We start from the raw sequence: 24,177 nt of genomic DNA, 5'->3' as shown, positions 1-24,177 counted from the left end.
ATGATGGTGCCGTGCTTGTTTAATTATTCGGACTAGTAGGGACGCTTGTTAATTAACTTGATTGATCTCGTCACTCTCGGAGAAAAGAAGAAAAAAAAGGCAACTGGGCACAAGAGATTTTAAGGATCTAGCACCGCCCATTATGGTTTGTTTGACCTGCATATACTTGTGTTAGTGTTGTTTATGTCCACTTGGTGAAGCTAAGAAAAGATCTAAGTGATTTTTTATAGTGCATGTATCATGTATGTAGCTTGCTAAAAAGAAGCAGACATATTTTATTTCTAGTTGTACAAGGCATGAAATGTACTCCGTAGTAGGCTAGTAGCCTTCTAAAAAGAACGGTATGCTGTAAATGGATACACGGTTTTTTCTTTTTTTGGTTGATTTCTATCTGTATTTCTACTCTACCATAGCCAATGTTGGTGTCCTCTGATGTAAAAAAGAACGGCATGCTGTAAATTGGCAAGTTGACAATTACAAAGCTGTTCCTACCTTTTTTTTTTATTTTTTTACATGGGTAATATTAGTTGCTACTTTTGTTGTTTGAGATCAATGTTTTTTTTATGAATAAGTTTCTTTCGGATAATGGATAGCAATCCGGCCTCCACAAGTGAATAAGTATCTGTTGATGCAAGCAAAATCAATATTGTTTTTGGTGAAAATCGCTCGGCATTGGTTTAGGGTGTGTTTGGATGGATGGTTTTGGGTGGATAGGATATGGTAGCCCATTTTTTTAGGTGTTTGGTTGATGGGCAGGAGTGGGATAGGGTGGTCCGGAGGAGAATATTCCCTCCAGATGCCGGATGGATGAATCTGGACGATTTCCCCGGATTTGGCCGCCCGGGCGAGTCGGGCGAGCAGGCGAGCGGTCGCGTCACCGCGTGGAGAGAGCGGGCGAGCGACGATGAGCGGGCGACAAGCATGGCGGCGAGCGGGCTACGAGCATGGCAGCGACGGCGATGCCGATGCGGGCCCGACGACGACGACGTGTTGCGACAGAGAGGAGGGAGCAGCGACGAGCGCGGCGGCGACGACGATGCCGATGCGGGCCCGACAACGACGTGCTGCCACCGGGAGGAGGGAGCGGTGGCGACGGCGATGCCGATGCGTGCCCGACGACAACGACGACGACATCCTGTGGCTGGAGGAGGGAGCAGCGGCGAGCGCCGGCGCGAGCAATGAGCGCGGCGGCGAGCAGCCGAGAGGAGGAGGCGCGAGGCGGCGACTGGGGGAGGAGGCACGAGACGACGGCCGGGTGGAGGAGGAGTCGTTGGCGACGGCCGGGGAAGGAGGCGGAGGCGCCCAGATCCAGCCGCTTTCTTCTTTTTTTTCTTTTCTTTTTTTTCTTTTTTATATGTGTATTTATAATGGAGATTGCAGTGTAAATTGTTGGAAATTTTATAATTTGTATTGTGTTAATTTGATGGGGGGTTATACTCACCATCTCAAGTGAGAGGTGACCACATCTATAAATTTATCCTAATCCCTCCAACCAAACAAAAAACTTGATCGCCAGATCCATCTTTATCCCTACGACCAAACAAAAGACTGGATCGCCATATTCACACAACCAAACAAAAAACTGGATCGCCATATCTAACAAAATATGGACCGCCATATCTTATCCAGCCTTGACCGTAAACCAAACACACACTTAATTATAAAAGCCAAGCAATTAAGCTAGTTTGGTACAGAGTTGGCCAAAAGTTTGTCTTCTTTTTTTCCTCCTTTTTTGACAAGCCAAGAAACAACGGTTTACACTTGCAAAATAATTAAGGTAAATCATGTGTGTGTCTTTTTTTTTTTGGTTAATGGTTATGTATTTCTAGGTTACATCATGGATTCATGGCCACTGGCTGTAGTGCGCGCCTAACTAGGACTCTCTTCGTCTCTTAAAGATCAGTTTTAGACAAATTTGTAGGGATGTGATAAGACGAATATGACATTCATTATGTCGATCTGCATGTTTCTCGTAAGTAGCATGCTCGGCTGTTTGCAGTTAAACGATCAATGTTGGAGGTACGTAGTGGTCTCTAATCCAGGAATAGGAAACGGGATATAACAAGGGACGGAGGGACTAGAATTTTTTTAAAAAAATAATAATACAATTTAAATAGAAAATCATAAAATAAATGTTACATATCAAATATTAGAAAAATAAGGGCCTATCTAACTGAACCGAGTCGATAAGAACCTATTGACACCTATCAATTCAACATGGAGCATGTGTCAACACAACATAGGTGGATAAGGACCTCTCAAGGTGAACAAACAACTTGTCAAACTACCGAAGTCGTTAGATCTAGTGTGGAGGAAGCCGGTCAAACTGAGCGAGCTCGATAGGTAGGCTACACTATGTGTAGGCCCTGTTGAACTCTCTTTATTCGATAGGGGCATATCTATTTGTTCGGGGTCTGTCAACGACATAAAGTTTGATATGGATTATTTTCATATTTTATCACCCGATATACATTTTTATAATTTACCATTTAAATAATAATAATAATATTTTTAAATTGAGGGACTACTTATACCACTCCCTCTGGTTCTATAATATTTATCATTTTAGATAAGACTAATGTCAAAATTTATAACTAACTATAAATAATTTTTGAATACTTACTTTAAAATCATGTAGACATATATTAAGATTAAGGTTTCAATATATATTATATAATAGAAAATAGCGATTACACTTGTTTCTTTACGTTTTTTTTTGGTCTAAACTAAACGACATATATAAGTGGAGTTGAAGGTAGTAGTCTTTACCTTAATTAATTGAAACAATAAATTAAGCTATGGCTAAAGAAACTTTTGCTAGTCTTACAATCAAATCATTACCATCGATAAAGGTTAAGCATTACATTACTTTCATAATTAGCTAAAATGGTCGCTGCTAATTATTGTACTGACCGTACCTTTCCAGGGTCCTGCGAAACCATGGGCACATCTTCAAAGCTTCCTCCCAAAACAAACCAAAAAGGGTTTCAAAGCTCCCTTGAAAATGTACTCATGAAGGCCAACTCCGGCCACCATAATTACCACCTTTGTATCTACCTCCATCTGCTTCCATACACTGACATATCCGTTTAGCTTACTGAGAAAATTAACATCTGAGAGTAATAATTAATTGCGCTAGCGTAATAGGGTAAACGCCAACCTGTTTGCTTAGTTGCCTAATTCCTTGCTACTCTATCTCACTTTCCTGCTCCGGAATACTTTAGGTAAAAGTTGTTTTCAACTGGTCGGTGCTTAACAAATCTTCAGCAACTCTATCCTCGATTAAAAGAAGAGATATTCATCGCATCGTGAGCTCACGTGGCTCCCACGAAGCATGTATGTTAAGACAGAAATCCCCCCCAAGGGGAGCAGCATCCCAAGGGTCATCACTTCCTCCAAAGAATTATCTCATTTCTCCCTATTAAAATCAACCTTATTGAGATGCTTGAGATACAAGTACTAAGCTGTTGCTGCTGAGCACAACACATGTCTTACGGATGCATATAACCAATTCGATATTCTTTTCCTTTTGAGTAAGCTACGTACCACACATCCTTTCTTATGGTCGAGGTATCTTATCTTGTATTTTCTTTTATGTATAGTGTTGCTTTTCGTTCTACTTTATATATTTACCAATGTACCATCCAAGAAAACCATCTACCAGTATTTTTTTTTGTGTTGAGTTACATGCACAACCTAACTGGTTAACCGAAAACGTAAACCGACAAAAGAAAACAATTCACTTAATTTAACATGCTAAGCCGCTAAGGCTTCGTGGAGTCTTAGAGACTGAGTAGAAGTGAGCTACATTTAATTATCTGCAAGACATAATTTAAATTCAATACATGTAACCTTTATATTATATCAAGTTGAATGCATAAACCAATTTAAACAAAAGATTAAGCCGGATAAAAAGGACAATCTATTTTATTCTCCAATAGATGGTAACTGAGATCTTTTGGTTGAAACAATTTTAAATATAATAATTATATAAAAACATGCTTAAAGTCTTAAACCATATGTAAGCTAGGTCAATATTACACGCCAATAAAACCATCAATACAGCTTGCCGTGTCAACATGCGCCTCTGACTCATTGATCACACAAACGTCTCTTACTTCCTGGGAGAAATCTGTTGGGACTTTTTGTATAGGTCCAGTCTTTTGAAAAAGCCTAGAGCAAAAAAAAAAAATCAAAATCCGCCGTGTGCTGCTGTGGCGCAGGCAGCGGTGGAGCTACGGCGGGGCCCGCGGCAAAGCCGGAGGAAAGCACGGCGGCGTCGCTTTCCGCCGCGTCCTTGTGCCTGTGCGTGCGGGGATCAAAGGTGAAAAACCGCACGGACGGCCCGATGCGCCCCAGCGGCACCTGCCGAAATCCCCATCCGACGGCCGCCGTCGCTCCGGCGGTTGCCGGCCTAGCCCCCAGTTGGTCCTTGTCCTCCAGATTCGCGCGATGTACAGTGCAGACCTAAACGCTCCAGAGAAAAGGGGAGAGAAATATTTTCTGCTTTTTGCTCGCGAGCAGTCTCGCTGCGTCGTGGGGCCGGCGGTGACCTGCTTGACTCTCTGGACCCACTGTCATTGAGATGTTTTGGCTTGCTGCTTTTTTTTTCTTTTTTTGATCCTGTGCGGTTTAGATGGAAGTGTTTGTCTGAGTAGCCTGGTCCAACCTATACTTGTCGGCATTCTTTTGTTTTGCAAAATCACCCCCACTTGCATTCTCAATTTTCTCATTTTATCCTGCTATCCCTCTCTTAAAGCAGTTTAATTAGTCAGGGAATTGGTGTGTTATTGATTGCCGTGATAAATCATCTTATGTAGTTTTAGTGAATCCCATCATATAGATATTTTAATTAGAATGATTGATCATTTGTCTCTATGGACTATGGAGCAAGACAATCATTGTCAATGCCACTTAGTCATAGATATTAGTGAAGAGGTACGAAAGAATAATATGATTGTTGGTATCATTTAAAAGGTGTTACATTATGATATAAAAACATCATATCAACTCTATAGTAAACGGTACAATCCCTTAACAATCAAGAAATACACATGAATACTATATGAATTGATGTGTACTGAACGTCTAAAATATTCCAAATTATTTTGTGATGCACTGTCGTCCATTATAGAATGCCACAGGACACATTTTAACATGACACCTTCTGTTTTATATTATAAAATGCTTTAATTTATTAACCTAACAGGTATTCACTATCAAAATATATTTAATGATGAATTTAATAAACTAATTTGGCGCTATAGGTGTTGTTACCTTTTCTTATAAACTTTACCAAACTTTTAAAAATGCAAAATATCTTACAATATAAAATAAATACCATACAGCTCACTTTGTTTTATTCATCAAGACTTAATTCACTTTTAATCTCTACGCTACAAAATGTTGAGAGAGATATCTTAGGGCATTGACGGTATAAATGACCGTCACATAGGCCTCGTATTAAGCTATAGAAAGATTTATGTAAACTAATAACAAAAACATCATATGACTTTCGATCTTAGTATAGGTAACCATTAATTGCAGAAAAACAAAAGTATATATGCATGAAAAAGGAAGAGTGGAATCGTAAAGAAAAGGCTCTTTCAAGAAAAGATCCATCTGCTACTCTGTTATTCTCCGAATAATGCCCCCCACAAGTGGCAAAGAATTAAATACGATCCCCTCGCGGGACACCAACAAAAAAAGTGTGTTCCAACCCTAGAATGAATGCTGTAATTACCACGTGCAAACCTACCATTAGCGAGGGGATTAGTACACGAGGACGGTAGTTTTGAGGTCAAATAATCCAGGCCCCGTTTTTCTCTCCCCCATCACCACGTCGCACCCCACACATCGTCTCGACCTGGTCTATAAAAAGAGGCGTTTGGATCCCCGCGAGCTGCAGCCCGGAGGCCGAGGGTGGGCTAAGTGTATGGCTATTCCCTCTCTGCCTTATTAGACAGATCGATCAAAATAGATCAAGCTCATTTTCATTCAAGGATCGATCGATCACGAAGATAAGTTCTTCGCAAAAGTATAGATAGATAGCTTCTCTTTGTTTGCCTTTTCCTCTCCCAGCTCTTGTTCTTTCCTTCTTGATCTAAACGTACCTGCTGATCGATCGATCGATCTTTCATATAGGTAGGTAGATATAGCTAGCATCCTTGTTGTTTTTAATCCCAAGGATCTAGTTATTAATCACCTCCTGTGAGTTCTATGCAAAAACTGATACATACAAGTTCGATATAGTTTCGAGCTTTGATCGTTCCTTGCTTTTTTTTTTCCCTTTACCTTCTCTCTTCGGAAATTCCATCAAGACTCGATATTTCCTTTTAAGGGAAAACGCCTACATAGATCGACCTGAATTATTGCGATTCACTTTCTCCTCCGATCATGGACAACGTTCTTCTGGATCGTCGGTGCTCCGGGAGCTTCGAGCTCCCGAGGAGGCCGGTTGGATTCCGGCCGGGGCACCTCGGCGGCGCGACGCCGGCGGTGGCACGCAGCACCTACAGCCAGCAATACAAAAGCATGGACAAAGGTGGCGCGTGGATCAGCCATGCACCCGCGCTCCCCTACGCGAGGCCTCCGATATACTCGTCGCCGTCGCTGCCTCTCCTGCCGTCCAACCAACCGCCTCTCCTGCCGCTCCCACCCACCGCCACCAAGTACGCCACTTTCCCATACCCGCCTCCGCAGCAGCCGCTGCCGCGCACCGGCAGGGCTGCGGCGGCGGCGGTTCCGTCGACGCGCCAGAAGGACAGGAGGAGGAAGCCGTCCAGGCCGCCGCCGTCGACGGAGACGACGAAGGCACGTAAGAAGAAGCCGCTGGAGCGGGCAACGCCGCTGCCGCCTGCGCCGGCGGTGACAGAGGCCCTGGACGACCTCGAGCAGGAGGTGGCCCGCAACTTCGTCCAGGACCTGCTGCACGTGCTCGCGCCGCCGCCCAGCAGCCTGCCGCTGCCCAGGTTCTCCCTCGTCGTGAAAGCATCGTCGTCGCCGTCCCCGGCCACCAACAAGAAGAGGGTGCCACCACCGCCCGCCCCGTCCTGCAACGCCGAGGCAGCCGCCGCCGACAGCCTCCGCCGCCTCCTCCGCCTCTAGAACCGGCTGCTTTCTCCGGTCTGTCCTTCGATCCTATGACTTGTCTAATTAATATCTATTATTATTTCCCTCCAAAATTATTTGTTTGGCCGGGAAAAATACGTACCGAAAGTAGGAGAAAAAAAATTGCAAGATAGAAAGAAAAGTTGTGATGCTCGAGCCATGGTCGGTCGAGTTGTCCGGTTGCTTGACCGCGATGTTGGCGTTTTGGATGGATGCTAGCTCTGCAGTCGTCAATGGTGAGTCAGGTCGATGAAGCTAGCTAGACGACGATGTTACCTAAGCTTAATTTGTGTGAGTGATCGATATGTGTGTGTGTGTGTGTGATATATGCCAGCTACGTAGATATCTAGGGTTTTACGTCGCGTACCTCTCTACCTACGTACGCACGCAGTGTCGCTGTTCTTGATGAGGTGATGAGTTTTTGGATTATTACCTTATCAAGAGATTTACTGCGTACTTGTCTGAGTCTACTGTCTACGTATGGTGATGTATACAAGTGACATTATTGATGTTTGGTCTAGTTTATTAATCATATAAACGTGCGTACGAGCTTAAAAAATTTGGAATATATTGTGTTCTTGGATCTATGTGTGTTTATCTGTGTTTATATATATTCCGTGGGCTATAGATGATGTGACGTATTCTTAGGGGCAAATAAAAGACTTACAGTGTTTGCCTTTGCCATATACTAGCGGTGGTTAAAAAATAATTTATAAATAAAACTTCGATATACGTTTTCTTAGCAATCTAAAAGTCAATACTGAAAAACAAACTTCGATAAACCCCTAAAATTAACTCTAAATTTAATACTGAAATTTTCAAATTTTGACTATACGCACGAGCATAAACAAAAAGATGTGGTGTGTGTATCCGTTCTTTGTTTAGTATATGTTAGGGGGTGTATTTATTTTGAGATGGTCTAAATATTGACGGCCTTAAATAGGGTTAATCTACTGCTACCAGAAAATTAGAGCTTTTTTTCCCTTAAGAAGGTACCAAGAGATACCATTGTTTGGTACTAAATTTTACATAGAAAATAGTGGTACCTCTTGTTACCTACTCAAAAATATTAAAATTGCTTTGGAAATTAACTTCAAATTCTCCTTTCGGTTCCGATCTAGCATGCCTTAAATGTGATCGGAGTTTTTGACACGGCGCCTTGTGGCACAGGAAAATGAGCCTCCCTGTTGCCTCTCACGGGCTAGAAATTCTGAGATTAATCGAGAAAAAATAAGAAAAAAAGAAAAAAAAAAGATCAGTCGGACAAAAAGAAAATCTATCAATGATCAATAGCAAGTTCTATCTTCAATCCAACAAAAGAAACTCTATCGTATCCTGATTATCTGGGATTAATCCGACCTGCAGCCAGCTTCACCCGCACACTGCGTGTCCGCGAGAGGCCCAAATATAAAAAGGAGAAAAGAAAGAACGAGCCTTTTTAACTTTTTTTTAATGTAATTAATATTGAGAAAAGAGTCCATCTATAAATACAATTTGGAAACATCTAAAATTTCAGTTAAAAAGAATTTGATTTTAAAAATAAGGAAAAGTAATAAAAAAGAGTCCATGTGTAAATAAATCTTGGATTAAAAAGTTCAAAATAATTGATATTGAAGGAATAGTCCATCTATAAATACAATTTGAAAATATCTAAAATTCTAGTTAAAAAGAACCCGACTAGAAATACAATTTCAAAATTAAAAATAAAGAAAAATAATAAAAGAGTCCATGTGTAAATAGAGTTTAGAAACATTCAAATCTCAGATTAAAAATTTTAAAATAATTGATATTGAGGGAAAAGTCCATCTATAAATTTAATTTTAAAAGATCTAAATTCTGTTAAAAATTGGAAAAATTAAAAGAAAGTGACCATTTATAAATACAATTTAGAAGTAACCCAATTTTGAATTATAAATTAAGTATTGTAAAAAAAGAGTTTATATACCAGCACAGAGAATACAGGTAAATGGGTTTCTTTGTAAAAATATAATTTAGGAAAATTTAAAATCAAATTAAACAATTTAAAATTAATTATTATCTAGATAATAAACTCTATATAAATACAATTTATAACGATATTAGCTATGCGCGGGCCACCATACTAGTTAACAATAATCGTATGCATACTTCATATGCAGACATAAGTGGTGGCAGTCTGGCCGATATATATAAGCGCGCGAATTTTTCTTCATTTAATTATTGTAGACAAAACCCCTTTCACCATGTACGCACAAAACATGTATATGAGTTATTTCATACAGGCACATGAGTCTAATTGAATAATGAAGGTGAAATAGTACGTAGAACTATAAGTTGTACTCCGTATTAGTATATTAGTATAGTTAAAAAATAATTGCTAATTTGGTCAAATACTTGGGAAACGCCGACCTGATTAACCTTGTCAAGCAAGGCCATATAAGCATATTAGTTGTGTGTTTTGTTGCATGCATACTTAGCTGATAAAAACGGAATTATATATATCATAAGATAAGAGTACATGCAAGATAAGATAAATGAATGATCTTTTAAGAACCGATCTTGATTTATTTATTTTTACTATGGTTATAAGGGTATAATGATCATTTAGCTAATATTCTTGCATATGAGAATGATGTGGCATATCCACGTGGCGCTTTTGGTGGCTACAATTACTGTATTGAGCCAAATGATTAATTTCAAGATCTTGTTTGACCGATTTGAAATGATAGGAACTAAATCAACCATGCAGAGAAACTTCACGTATTGACTATTAGAAAAAAAAAAGGCCGATCTTGTTCTAGCATAAGAAAATTACGGCAATCTAAATTAATCATGCATATGAATGCATCAAATATTAGTCCCTAAATAACTCCATGGTGTGTACATGCAATTGGTACTTGCATTTTGCCGGCAAAGGGCGGTTTGGCTAGCCGTACTTGTAGCCAATTTGCCGACCATGCGTCTAGCTAGCGATATACCCGGACATTGGAGTACGTACGTATATTTGGTTGATCAATGTGAGCCTGAGCCACCGCATTTTCAGAAGCAACCGAAACCATATACGAATAGGTTATGTGGCAACATAACGTAGTAATCGTACTTGTGTTGGGAACACTTGTGTACGTACGTGCTGCAACATTCTACTAGCTTGCAGGGTCATCATTTGTCCGTTTCAAAGAAAACCCAAACGACATACTACTAAACGAAAAATAATTATATGACTAAAAGTTTTATATACGTATTTTTAGTGATAAAAACAAAAAATAAAAAAAACTACGATGAACTTTTTTTAAAATTAACTCTTTTTTAAAATTAACTCTAGATTTAAAGTTTAAATTTTATTTATAAATTACAAGTATAAGCAAATGCGAAAGACAAGCGGCCGCTAGCTACTCCAGGTTGCTTTGAGGCAATAAGCAGATCCGTCCGCGCGCGAGCCGGCGCCAGCTACTTGGGCATGCACGGATCGAACGGCGGTCAGCAAAGCCCGGTCGTCACCGGCTCACCGCCCCAGCTAGCATTTGCGAGGCCGCGCGCTATGCACGGCAACTGATTGTCACCATCGCACCGCATCCGCCACCCGCGATGGCGCCGGCACCGCCACCCGATCAAACCCCCGCGCGGACAGCACGGTACACCGCGGCCGATGGCTCGGATTAAGAAATGCATGGCCGCCCTCTGGCCCTCCCCTTGTGTAGAATGTCAGGCCTACTCCCTCCGTTTGGCTCTGCCCTACCTCAAACTCTTTAATTTTTACCAAATTTATAAATATATATATATATAACAACATTTATATAAACAAATAAATATACTATGACAATATATTTAGTGATGTATTTTATGACTGGTTTGGTGTTGGAGACAATAGGCATGTAAAACGAAAAAAACTATAGTATTGACATATTTTACTCATCTCAATCACCATCACGTGTGTTAAATAATGAATACATATAAAAGAAAAACAATTAAAACAAGGATCATCCGGGTGCTATCAGATACTATTAGTAAAAGATTAGGATGATGATAAATAGTCTTTGTTACCTTCGCTGTGCTGCAAGCAAGGAATCCAACGTCAAGGCACAGCATATCATATGCTTATGCTCCCACGTCCAAAGCACTAATGTGGTGGCCTGGCCTGTGTACTCTCAACTCTATACTATACATTGATATCCTCCCGGCTTGTTCTATTACTGCTCACGTCAGGAAGCGACGGCGAGGAGTATCTGTGATATCTGTAGTTATCTAAAGAAAACACCGGTTGCTGTGGACTGAGATCTGGTGGCGATGCGAGACTCCTCTGAGCAGGAAGCGGGGTTACTCCCTTGTACATGAAGTCCTCGCCGCTGTAGCTGCAAAGCATTGTGCACGTAAGAGCTAATAGGCAAGTACGCATCAGGTTCCCAATTGATGCTATAATTATATCTCAAGTTAACGATTTATTCTGCTTTGTTTTCGACCTTTTGAACTGTTATTATCATGTTATGTGCCTTTTGTTTTTTTTTAAAAAAAAAAAGAAAGAAAGTTCTGCTTCATGTTAGCCACACACCTTTTCCTTTGAAAGCTATCAACCTCTTCTTTGAGAGTCTCTACAGGAAGGATGCTATCTTCTCTCGGAGTAACAGACCAGGGACTTGGGGCAGCAGGCTCATTTGAAAAAAATCTTCTCCTGATCAACTGAAAGATGAATTTCAACAGCATTAGCAGGTGAAAACATAGTATGTGAAAAAAAAATCGATGTAATGATTCCAAACAAACCATGCGGAAGAACTTGATCATGGCCTCTTTGTCATATCTTGCTTCTTTGACAGCCTACAATAATCAGTGATTGACTTATTTAAGCATGAAATAGCTCAAAGTCCCAGTATGCAGACCCTACCAAAAAGTATCAATAATGTTTTTTGCTACCCAAGCTTTTCCTGAGTAATGGATCTTGGTTGCTACACAATAGAATGAGTTGCAAGTACTGCAAACAAGGAGAGAATCTAACCGAGAGGAGACCAGAGCTCCCAGGAAAGCTCTCCGTCAGTGGAAGTTCTTCGCTACTTGGAAGCAGGCCCTGCTTCTCAACCCACTGACGAGCGTAATCAACAAGGCTTCCACTGCTAACTTTAGAACCATCTCTCGGAACAAGATCCACTTTATTAGCAATTACAAGGTAAGGCACTGGAAGCCCACCTGGTCCACCAGATCTGAGAGGAGCTGAAAAGGTGCCAGTTTCAGCAACTTCAACTGCCCATTTATTCAAATTTGTTTTGGTCTTCCTCTGAGAGAGATCATAAACAAATATTACACCTGATGATAACAAAGGAAACAGTCAATGTAGTATTTGTAATATTCAAAACACATTAAGAAATTGGGGCAAGGACCTAAACACACAAAAGTGGTACAAGGAGACCAAACCATTGAGATAATAAATGGATACCTGAGAAAAAAACAGCAGGGGGGGAGGGGGTCTGATGGGTACACTAAATTCAGCACAGTAATATGCCGGTAATAAAGAGATAGTCATACAATATTTACCATTAATTTGTGTATAGAAAATCGAACGGCATTCTCTGTAGCGTTCATGTCCTGAAACATCCCAAAGCTCAACAAAGAAGTTCCTTTGAACATCATTAATGATGTTATTAGAAGAGCCCCCTGCACTTCCATAAGTAATATGCTGAAATGATAACAGTAAAAAGGAAATCAGATACAAATAGCAAAAGCTACAGTTGAGGAAAGCACAGAACCAGAGTGCCTACTTTCACACCAACCGTACATCCCACTGTCTGGGCTGGTCGAGCAATAGCAGAACCCTTTAAAATGAGATGCACCAAAGAGGATTTCCCGACACCTGAGAAGGTAAAATGGAATAATGACAATGTATAACAACATGCCAGTTATATTCATTTCAATTATATGCTAACACAGTACCATCCCTGAGAGACAGAAAATTCAGTGAAAGGCCACATAGGCAGAGAGAAAATTCAGTGCCACATGAGAGGGGATGATGAATGCAACCATGAAGGAAAGCTTGCTGAAGAAAGTGATTAACAGGATCCATCCTTGGTCTACAGTGTTCTATCATTTCCCTCCTAGGCATCACTTATAGTTCAGACTTCAGATTATGATGGAGGGAAAGGATTTGTAAACACATTCATAGTCAAAAGGCCTTACAGATACTAAATAATTGAGCAGACACTTCAGAACTGTGAAATAGATCAGACACAACTATCCTGTCCCTTGGACGGGATCCTGTCCTATAGTAACTCTGTAAGAGAAATCAAGCCAGTAAAATATTTTAGTAGTCCTGCCAGATTCGAATGGACCAGATCACCAACTTTCAAGGCTAAAGGGAAGCAAAGCTCCAAGAAGGCCTCATAGTGGTGGTTCAAATTGTTGCAGGTGTTATGACTGTTCTAAATGCAATTCAAGCTCATGATGCTTTTCTTAGGATCACAAAATTCGATTCCTGGTGGTACTATACTCAATTTATATTCCGGTTTCCAAAGCAATTATTCAGGGCTTATGGTACCATTACAATCCTGGTGGCCCGAATGATCTGGAAGGGGATGAATAATAGTCTTTAACCAGGAATGCAGAAGTTAGACAACTGGCAGAAGCAATCATAGAGGATGCTTACTTATGGTGTCTCGCCCTTGATAAATGCCAGTTCACTTCAGGTTCAGGGTGTTCTTTTGGTTGCAAAAGTTGTACTGGGAGAATAGTTTGATCTTTTTCTGAAAGAGCCCAAATGCCTTCATCATATATGCTTGCTCTATGCCTCTATCCAATCCTAATACACCAATACACAAGTTCGTTGCATATTCCTGGAAAGAGAATTTGCCCAGCAGAGCTGAAAAGGCCAAAAGGGCAGCCACCATGCAGCCTAACGGCCTCAACATGCTCACTCTTTCACCTGGATTAAATGTTTTGGTAGATATTTTACTTGCTGCATCTTCTTAGCACCACAATACCAAGTTCCTCCTTGGTATCCACGTATTCCCAGAAAGAAAAATAGTGCAATTCCAGTCAGGTTGTCTTTTTCCTTGAGGCGCTAAGATGAGCGGACCTTCCTGGTGAATAATTGAGAGCTAAACAGCCGAACAGCATTTCAACTCTTGTATGATTTCACTAACTCTGCATGATGATGCATTGATGGTTCCTTTCGTACTCATGTACAATTTCACTAACTCTGAACTCTGCATAATTATGGTGGAATGATGGATTGATGGTTTCCTACTTCCCTTTCTTACAAAAGTAGGATTTATTTCACTGGCTCTTCATGATGATGGTTTCCTTTACAGTTTCTAGCTAGACAAAAAAAAAATGCACCTGCATATTTGATTGTTTTGTTTTCGACTACATTGGTTCTATTATTATCCGTGCATCAAAATGGTCAATTCACTTCTACTCCAACAAAGCACTGCCTCTCCTTGTCCTTGTAACCAAACGCTACATAAACGGACAATCACAGTGGCTCAGAATCACCAGCAACGCATCCTATTAGCGCTCTCGACTTGTGGTGAACCGTATGCATTCACAAATTAACGAAAGGGGCCACGACGGAACAGACCTGAATCGCCGACGACGAGGACGCGCACCTGGCCGAAGGGACCCACACCGTTCTGCTCCAGGCCGCCGCCGCCGCTGCTCCGTCCGCCGCTGTCCCTCCAAAACATCGCGGCCTCCCACGCCACCCCGTTTGGAGCGTGGGCCGACGGCGACTTCACGCGCTAACAGAGGCTGGGCAAATCACCGGAGCAGAAGAACGCACCGACACATTTAGGACGCCGCAGGGGCAACCCGATCCGCCCCGGCCGGGGGCGGCGGGAACGGGAGAGTCTCACACGGGGGGGGGGGTGTGGGAGATTCGAGCACCGACCACGTGAGCTCGCGCGCGCAGGCACGACGGAGCATTCGCCCGGAGGATTGTGGCGGGTGTCGGTCGGACCGTCGGAGTGGGATGAGATGGTCTCGCGATTGATTGGATTTCTGATGGGGTTGGCTATTAGCATCATTTTTTTTATAACGAGTATATTAGTGAAATCATTTATTAACGATTTAAAAAATAATTTAATGATTTAAAAGTAAATGCTAAAAATAAACTATGACAAAAGATAAAAAAACCATTTACTTTTAAATTTTAAATATAAACATAACGGTAACAGAAAATGTGAATACATATAAGTATCTTGCAAGGGTTGTATGTATGTGATTTCCTTTTTCTTTTTATTCAGGTGAATATTACTGCTAAACTTTATGAGAAGGATTGACCAGTCTTGACTTTATCCTAAAAAGACTTGAAATTATTATTACATTGGCGTTTATTTAGGTAGGAAACAAATACATGATATTTAAAAAAAACAAATACATTGATGTTTAAAAAATGAAGGGTATTACTCTTTATAGTCTTTTATAAATATAGGTAAGAAAAGCTAAAATAAAGTTGGGATTGCAATATGACAGCCTCGTGATGGCACGTGATGCCTTTAAAAGTCAACAGCTGGGATTTGGTTTCCGCCGGCCGATTGAACTTTGGAGTTGCCGTGCGGCCAAACACGCACTGAAGTTCGGTTCACTTCCACACTCGTGCAGCTACAGCATTGATCAGCTTTGCACGAGAAAACAAGCAAAAGCCAAACATTTTGAATTTTCTGTAGAAATATTATTTTTAATAGAAATTCACAAGATTAGAGGCTATGCACATAAAATCGCAGGAGTAGAGAACCTGTCGACAAACCGCATGTCGACATGCCCCCACACCGACGCCTCAATATACCACATATTGACAGGCCCCTTGTCAACATACCACGTGTTGACAGGCCCCCACCCCAACGGCCGCTCGCTATAAAAGCAACGAGCTCACACCGCAGGCAACCATACAATCTTTAATGAGATCATTATATACAACTGTGGTTGCTATTATCTATAACCACAAATCAAATTTATTAAAATATTAGCTTAATTTAGTACTAATAATTTACGATACAACCAAACAGATACAGTTCAGGTGATAAAACCATAATACAACTATATATTGATACAAGTTATGAATATCCTAATTATATAGTTTTGATAGTGACATGTAAGGTTGCTAAAGTAAATAAGTACCATTAGTTCTCAATAGCTGTGAACTTAGCAAATATTACCGTTAAATCGAAACTACCAAATTGAATTTAAAACAATTTTTACCTTGTTATTAAGTTGTATAAACATTCTTAATAACGATTTATCCCTACTCCTCTCTCTATAAGCAGACTATGCTGAACAGGTAAATTAGGATTGCCAACAGCTTTTTCAGTCTCTTCTAGTTTCTCCATAAGTAGACTACTAGAAGAAACTGAAAAAGCTTTTTGACGATCCTAATTTGCCTATTAAGCAAACTCTGCTTGCTTAATTCAAGAAGTGAAGCCTCTCCCATGGTACAGAAGAATTGAGGAGCAAAAGATTGTATGTTTGCCTACGATGTGAGCTCGTTGCTTTTATAGCGAGCGGCGCCGAAATTTTTTTTGTCCTGTCAACATGTGGGGGCCTGTCAACATGTGGTATGTTGACAGGCGTCGATGTGGGAGCCTATCGACATACCACATATCAACAGACGTAGGTGTAGAAGCCTATCGATATGCGATTTGTCGACAGGTCCCCAGTCGACCTACCCAACGTCAACAGACCACTACTCCTGCGATTTCATGGGCATAGCCTCTAATCTTACAATTTTCTATTAAAAAATAACATTTCTACAGAAAATTCAAACATTTTGGCCTTTGCATCAAACAGTTTCTAATGTCCTCTATGGATCATTATAGAGTAATACTAACCAGTACTTGCTAACTACTACTACTATATAATTAGAATCTAGAGTTACATTTGGTTCGATATGAACATGGTGAAGCAGTAAAGCTAAAGCCTCGTCACTTTTGATAAGAACGATGCTGTCGCCAAGGCCAGCTCCAGTAATCAGCGGTCTAATTTGAACTCCCAAAAAATGCTTTCGTAGGCTGAATATGCTTCACAAAGACTCCAAGCCATTGATAGCCAAAAAATGATTTCAAGCTGCCTTTTCGATTCGGTACGCAAAAAAGGCAGTCTTGCAAAACCAACCAATGCCACTGTAAGCGACCAACAACTTTTGGGTTAGCTGTTTTGGCAGGTATACATCATGATAGCAATGCATCCTGATATCCAGAAGTCCAGGATCTGGTGCACAGGTACATAATTTTACCAGTTTCACCAGTCTTCTATCTCTTCTTCTTCAGAACTGCTTGCTTCTACATTGTGGTCCACGGAATTACTTCTAGAAATATCATTACAAGGACTAATCCATCTCTCAAATGGTTTAAATTCTGTGACTATGTCAGCGAAATTGCGAGAACCAGATGTACTCGAACAATCATATCTTTCTCTAAGAATCAGATCCTGCATTTTGCCAACACAAATGTAAATGCAAATAATCAGTTCTCAGCTGGCTATAGCGTTAAAGGGAAATGTTTTCAAAATCATACTGGTATCAAAGAACTTTCATTAACATGGTTTAAATTATAGAAAAAATAATTTGATATCTTGAAATGATAAGCATTTTATTATGAATTTCATAATAATATTTGCTTTTTGTTTCCACTTTTTTGTTCTTTACTTCAGACTTCTGAGAGAAAGTGCTTTAGAACCATGTGGAAGTTGACTCTGGTAAAAGAAAATATATGATGACACAGGTATTGATTTCCCCAGACTTGAGATCTAATAATTGCATGAAAATGGTATGATGCCAAATTTACCTTTCTGGATCGAAATGACTGCTCAATCTGCCAAACTCTTGGGCTGCGGATTGTATGCCACCTGATTTGCCAAATCACAGAAAAAATTATCAGCTTGAGATCCATCAGATGAAACCATAGTCACAAGAAAGCTACCTGGATGATGAGACATGTGCATTTCCAAAAAGCACTCCCCGTGCTGCAACGGAAGCTGCAATAAGTTGTGTCATGCTTTCTGATTCATATGATTCATTTACCATCCAACGAGCAGACGAAATTGGACTACCAGCAAGAAGGCAATCTGCCTCACTCAAATATGATATCACAGTCCATGCATCATCAATAGCATCATTGTCAATGAAATCAAGAACTGCAAAATTTCACATGTTAGCTCAATTGATTCCTGCTGGAAGTTAAATATTGACAAAGCTTAAGGTAGGTAATTAGCACTATCAAGAACAAACACCTACAAAAAACAGTGTTTAGAGGCACTGAAGCTAAAGCGAGGTTACGGAAGTACGGTTTTTAATTCATACATCCTCATTTCCACATCACAACACTAATTCAAAGAAGTTAAGAACTCTAATTTGATGGCTCATTGTTCACACGTGAATATGTTGATAGGAATGGTAATTGAAGATAGTTATTAAAAAATAGTAGTTTGCTACTTTCCTTAGCTAAAGCAGCAATTATACTGCTGCTTCAGCCAGCCTCATCAGCATGAATACTTCATAGTTCAAGAATCATGCCTACGCCAACGGGCATTTAACTTTTTGCCACTTTTAGAAATGGCATCTAACATATTTGCCACCCGCTGTCTATGACACGTGGGTCCTCATGTGTCTATGACATGTGGGTCTAGTGACAAATATATTAGTGTCATTTCTAAGAGTGGCAAAAAGTTAATTATTCCTACGCCCAACAGGCACATAATCAAATAACAGCTACAAGCATATGGCATAATGTGCATAGTATACAATATTGATCATAAAAGTAAAGTTTCTAATGTTTATTTGCTTACCATTTTCATATAGAAAATCAGCAACTGTCCGTACTTTTCCATGTGCTTGAGACAAAATTTTCTCCGGAACTTCCATTTTGTGTGGATTTCTTCTTAGTTTTTCTTTCAAAGGAAACGAATCCACATCTACAGCTGAAACATCACAAGTTTCAGACGTTACAAAAGCTAGGTCATTCATAAACATAATAAACCACCCTTGCAGACATTCAGAATCACAGCATTGCATTTTACAATCCAACAATACCATTAGATGAACTAATCCAATAAAAATAGTTATCTAAATAGAAGGTACAGAATATACTGTAGTGGTGTGTAACCACAGTGAACTATGAAACTTATGAGCATGGAAATCTATGAAGTATTAGATGATGTTAACTAGCGCAATGAAATGACTACAAATCTAAACATGCTGCATGCTCATCCTGAAATACAGAAGAACATGTGTTGTGTAAGTGTAAGATATAGTCATACTAACCAAAAGTAAATTCTGAGGCTAAGAGAAATGAAAAGTATTACTGTTTAGAAAAACCTAATAAACACAGTTAATTACCGTGCACCAAAAAAACTAGTACAGAAAAGTAATAAACAGTAAACCCCTGAAAAAAATGTTGTGCAAAACACTCTTCAGAAAATAATGAAAATAGTATACACATAATGAAGATGATTGCGTAGAGATTAGATGATTATCACATACCGACATTGACATATGTGTCCCTCTTATTGTGCAAAAATTTCCCCAATGCATGGAATAATGAAAGTGTCTCGTCTCTCCCACATGCGGTAGATATTACATAGCTGAAACCATAATCATCTTGCACTGGAACTAGAGTACCACTGCTCTTCAAAACAGGCAGAATGGTAGTTGTTGTCAAAGCAGAGTTTAGCCTTCTTGGATTAAGGCAATAGTACTGCAGAGACATTATTGCATGTCTGATATCACCTCCACTGGATGTAGCTATTTGATGCAATAATTCTTCAGTTAAGTCAGAGCCTTCTTTTTTGCATATTCTAACAAGAATTTTCTTGATAGAATTTGTGGTTACGGGATTGAAAGCAATCTGCAAGGACAATTGATGGTACACCCGAAGTCTCATAAACATATTTGCTTGTCATGCTGATAAAAGCTATTAAACAACAACTGCTATTTTACTAGCGAAGCTTACCTTACGAGCACCAGCACTCTGAAGTAAGGACTCAAGATCCTCAGAGTTCCAAGTTGCAGTATCGTTGTTCTCAGTTTTATGATATTGGGTAAGTGAAATTACAGTTGGTACTTGAGTACTTTGAATTAGACCTGTCAAACATTTTCCTAATCTTGCAAAAGAAACTCTTCCGCTTGTTACAGGGATGTCATCAATCAGGACGATAGTGAGCTTTCTTTGGGATCCAATGCTGGTTGGAGAAAGTAAAGAATATTTCCGTATCTTCTCGACAAAGTTTTCAAATTCTTCCAGCTTGGATATATACCGAAGTCCTTCAAATGATCATTGAATGGGGGGAAATTAACAAGGACATGATTGCAAGTTGCAACTGAAAGCTGGTTAAATGCTATAGTAGCATACTGAGTATTAAATTGCATACAAATGAATGGACTACATCCATACTTTTATCAGAAGCCAATTGCAAACAATTAATGGAGCAAAAGAGAGAATAGTTAAGCCTCAAACATGCGATACCTGAGTTAGCATGCAAATGTTCTGTCCATAGTGTCGGTACTGGAGCTGTCCACTCACATATCTCGACACCAAGTTCAGGAGCAAGTGCTTTGATGGTTGCCTGCAATAGATATAACGATTATTATAATTTTGATAAATCACATCACATAGGGCAGAAATAGAATTACTATGAAACCAAAAGAGAACAGTAGAAGATAGGCGTGTAACTGAAGGATGTGTTTGATTAGCAGGCAACAATTTGAAGTTGAGGTGTCTTGACCAATAGTTACTAAGATAAAGTGGATTGCACTAGGATTGTTCCATGTCAAATCAGATCTAGTGGTCTAAGGCTTCTAAGAATCAAAACAATGTACTAAAGTTTGACTGATTTATTAGCACTTGTTAGTAGTGATAACTGTAAATGGTCCAAACACAAGATAAGTAAGATTCGAGAGACTAATAGCATAAACTAAGGACATACAGATTTTCCGACACCAGCCTGGCCAGTAAGGACAAGAGTCCATCCTCCAAATGTTCCCTGTATAAGTTGTGTTTGCGCAGTCAGTATTACTTATTGTGCAAGCAAGTGAAACTAGTTCATGATAAAGGTTAAATACACAAGATATATGGTAAAGTTGACTGTACAATTAATTAGTTAGTTAATATTATGTGACTCAAAATTCACATTAGTTCAATCCATTGCCTCATGAAGGTAAAATTTTGCAAAACTGAGCTATGCTCAAAAGCTTCCCAGTACGTTTTACAGTTCAAACATTCAAATATTGAAAAAGAGATTGCTGAGTTTTCCTACATGGTACCAAATCTAATACCATTCATCGTGTAGTCTATAACTTAGCTTCCTGAGATATGCAAAAACAGGTGCAACTCTGGTATAAGGTGGTAACAGACTGCAGAATCATTACAATATGCAGACACAGGTGCAACCTTGTAATTTTGCCTGTCATACACATTGCCGTTGTCCCTTCTAGTCTAGTGGAAACATCCTTGACTGAGACCACAACCAGAAGCCAAATTCAACAGTCACATGTTATCAAAGAATTGAAAGCAAAAAGATAAAAACAAAATACTGGACATCTGCTTAGTAACCTAATCTTATGAACCTGCAGACAATCCAGATCTATTACTCATAAATCTTGGATATTCAATGTGATAAGTTCAAGGAATAATCACCTTTGGTGCCTTCAGCTTTTCTTCCAACCATTTCTTTACATCTTCAACCTACAAGAAGGCAGATCACAGTCAGCTAGTTCTTCGTATTTTGTTTATGATGAAAATGAAAACCAACATAAAGAAATTGAAGCTACATATCAAAACCAATACAACAGGGAAAGAACAAAATATTTGTTTCTGCAATGCATCGGACTGAGCAGGCCCATCGCTGAATAAGTTTACTTAATGATAAAAGATTAAATGTGCTAACCTTTTTTTTGTGAACTGCGAGCTCGGATGACAAGTTTGGTTTGTACTTTTCAACCCAAAGTTCTTCTGTTTGACATATAGATCCTGCCTAGAAATAGACTAATCAACATATAAAGAGACTTGCAAAGTTGTGAGTGCCATACTGGTCATAGCACCAGGCAAAGGCCTCTTACTGATGTGATGCTTTTGAAAAATTATTTTTATAACAGGCAAGAAAAGAAGGCATGTACATGCTGCAACACCTAAGAACAAATTAGAATAATTTAGGAAAAGTAAAAAAATAAAAATCTTGCAAAAATATACAATCATAGTTAGCTGATAGCACCTCAGTTTAGTTTGTATAGCAAATTAACTAATTAAGATATTCATATGGTAAAAATATCCGTATATGGTTGATTCTTGTAGGTTATTGCAAACAGTGATTAGCTGTTAGCACCTCAGTTTAGGCCGCGTTTGGCCACTAGGGTGGTAAATTAACTTATGGTGGCATGAAAAACATAGTAATAGATTAGTACATGATTAATTAATTATTAATTATTAAAAAATATAAAATAGATTAATATGATTTTTTAAAACAACTTTCATATCGAAAATTTTTGCAAAATATATACCGTTTAGCACTTCGAGAAGCGTGCGCGTGGAAAACGAGGAAGGTAAGTTAACTTGTATAACCCTGCCGAACGCGGCCTTAGTTTGGATAGCAAATCTAAATAGTAACTGTCATAGTTAAACTAAGACATGTCAAACAGTTGGTGGATAGACAGAAAGGGAAATAGATAAACGCTTCTCGTATGCTGAGTAAGGAAACAAATGGTAGAATAACACCACTTATGCCATTTGCACTTTATTGGCTAACTTATTGTCAAATTGTTAAAAGTGCCAATCCTTGACAAACTAACTAGTCATCTGTAGCAATAGATATCGAAAACCAGCCCATTCACGTAGCAAAAGATTTCCTACTTAGTAAATATGATAAAATATAGTGGTCAGGCTCTTTTTTTTTCATAACAAAACATGTATTCTTAAATTGGAAATTTTAAATCAGCATATCAATGAAGAGATGTACCTGCCATGCCCAAGTCATTTAGACATTCAGAAAAATCTTCAGAAAGCATATCAAATTCAGCCTTTACAAGACAAGGAAAGAAAACATCAGTAAGCGCTGAGTTGCTTAGTGCTGACAGCAAATTACTTTATTTGGACAAGTCGGTAGTTTGCAATGCTAGTAGTAGACAAGATGGGATCATCTTAGTTAAGATCACTAGTCATAAAAGACGAGTAGATAGTAGCACTAAACGTTCGTTTCGGAAAAAGCGTAGCATTAAGAGGTTTTTTCCTGCATTATGAGCTTCTAGTTCAAAATTCAATCAAGGAAAAGGATTGATCTATCCCTTCACAGTGCAGAAATATTATTCATTCCTCTCTTCAATCTCAAAGAGAGCATTGCCTCATAAACATAAGACATAGAATTGAGCCAACTTTTCATTACGACTGAAGTGGGCATATAACCAGAAATGAGAGTTAATAGGGAAAATGTCTCTTATGCAAATATTAGAAACTATGTTTTTGCTGTTAAGTTGATGTCTTTCCAATTCAACCAAATGCCAAATAAAATGTATGCATATTTCACAACTCGTATCGCCTGGTGATAGGCTAAATCAAGTACATAGGTAAACAAAGGATTCTAAGACTTCAAAACGAATTATCGCAGCTGCACGAAATTGGATTTATAATTATATCATCCTCTCCAAAAAGGAAAGAAAAAAACCTCCAGTAAAAATGTATATCCCACCAACTAAGAGCGGGTTAGTCACGGACTCACGGTATCAACCAGCGCAACATGCAGCATTCGGACAGCAAACCGTGCAGCCGAACTCGACCTCAGTACCTTTAGAGAGCCGGACGGTGCGGGGCCCGCAGCGCGACGGCGCCCCCTCCCGGAGCTACCCACGCGTCGCGCCTTCTTCCTCGAGCCGCTCGTTGCATGCGCCGGCGGTGGCGCCGTCGCAGGAGTCCTTGTCCTCCGTGCCGAGGGGCCGCGGCTAGCCGCGCGGCGCCCCCGGCCCTCGTCTTCGTCGGAAGAAGAGGAGAGGACTACAACCGGCGGCCGCTTCCCCATCGGATGGGGCGGCGGTCGGCCGCACCGATGGCCTGATGGGTTTAGGCGAGGCGCGGAGCACGCGCGGCGGAATGGCGGGGAACGGAAATGGGGAGAGGAAGAGGACGGCTTCCAGGA

At 39.9% G+C, this 24,177-nt stretch overlaps 3 protein-coding genes across 4 annotated transcripts; 1 reads left to right on the top strand and 2 right to left on the bottom strand.

Moving 5' to 3' along the window:
• Window positions 1-5,916: 5,916 nt before the first annotated feature.
• On the top strand, window positions 5,917-7,695 carry LOC102700505 (formin-like protein 14). Its single transcript, XM_006649656.3, has one exon. It carries the CDS (start codon window positions 6,397-6,399, stop codon window positions 7,105-7,107), a length of 711 nt encoding a protein of 236 aa, XP_006649719.2. The 5' UTR covers window positions 5,917-6,396; the 3' UTR covers window positions 7,108-7,695.
• Window positions 7,696-10,965: 3,270 nt separating this feature from the next.
• Window positions 10,966-15,063, bottom strand: LOC102700220 (small GTPase LIP1-like). 2 transcript variants are annotated; one of them, XM_015834776.2, is made up of 8 exons: window positions 14,648-15,063; window positions 13,715-13,811; window positions 12,834-12,925; window positions 12,610-12,729; window positions 12,077-12,381; window positions 11,845-11,898; window positions 11,636-11,763; window positions 10,966-11,438 (listed from the first exon to the last, which is right to left on the bottom strand). In XM_015834776.2, exons 1-8 carry the CDS (start codon window positions 14,751-14,753, stop codon window positions 11,246-11,248), a joined length of 1,095 nt encoding a protein of 364 aa, XP_015690262.1. In that variant the 5' UTR covers window positions 14,754-15,063; the 3' UTR covers window positions 10,966-11,245. The 2 variants fall into 2 exon arrangements, with proteins under 2 accessions (XP_015690262.1, XP_015690263.1); XM_015834777.2 differs by lacking the exon at window positions 13,715-13,811 and having other exon boundaries at window positions 10,967-11,438; window positions 12,610-12,751.
• Window positions 15,064-16,819: 1,756 nt separating this feature from the next.
• On the bottom strand, window positions 16,820-24,060 carry LOC102699940 (cell cycle checkpoint protein RAD17). The gene is made up of 12 exons (XM_015834879.2): window positions 23,830-24,060; window positions 23,008-23,068; window positions 21,943-22,025; window positions 21,693-21,740; window positions 20,983-21,039; window positions 20,523-20,622; window positions 20,010-20,320; window positions 19,541-19,904; window positions 18,847-18,978; window positions 17,982-18,195; window positions 17,847-17,907; window positions 16,820-17,490 (listed from the first exon to the last, which is right to left on the bottom strand). Exons 1-12 carry the CDS (start codon window positions 24,058-24,060, stop codon window positions 17,302-17,304), a joined length of 1,851 nt encoding a protein of 616 aa, XP_015690365.1. The 3' UTR covers window positions 16,820-17,301.
• Window positions 24,061-24,177: the final 117 nt, after the last annotated feature.

Source organism: Oryza brachyantha, chromosome 3 (genome assembly GCF_000231095.2).
Source record: "Oryza brachyantha chromosome 3, ObraRS2, whole genome shotgun sequence".
Taxonomy (NCBI): domain Eukaryota; kingdom Viridiplantae; phylum Streptophyta; class Magnoliopsida; order Poales; family Poaceae; genus Oryza; species Oryza brachyantha.
Note: the sequence above shows the minus strand (reverse complement) of the source record. Positions and strands in the feature narration are given on the sequence as shown.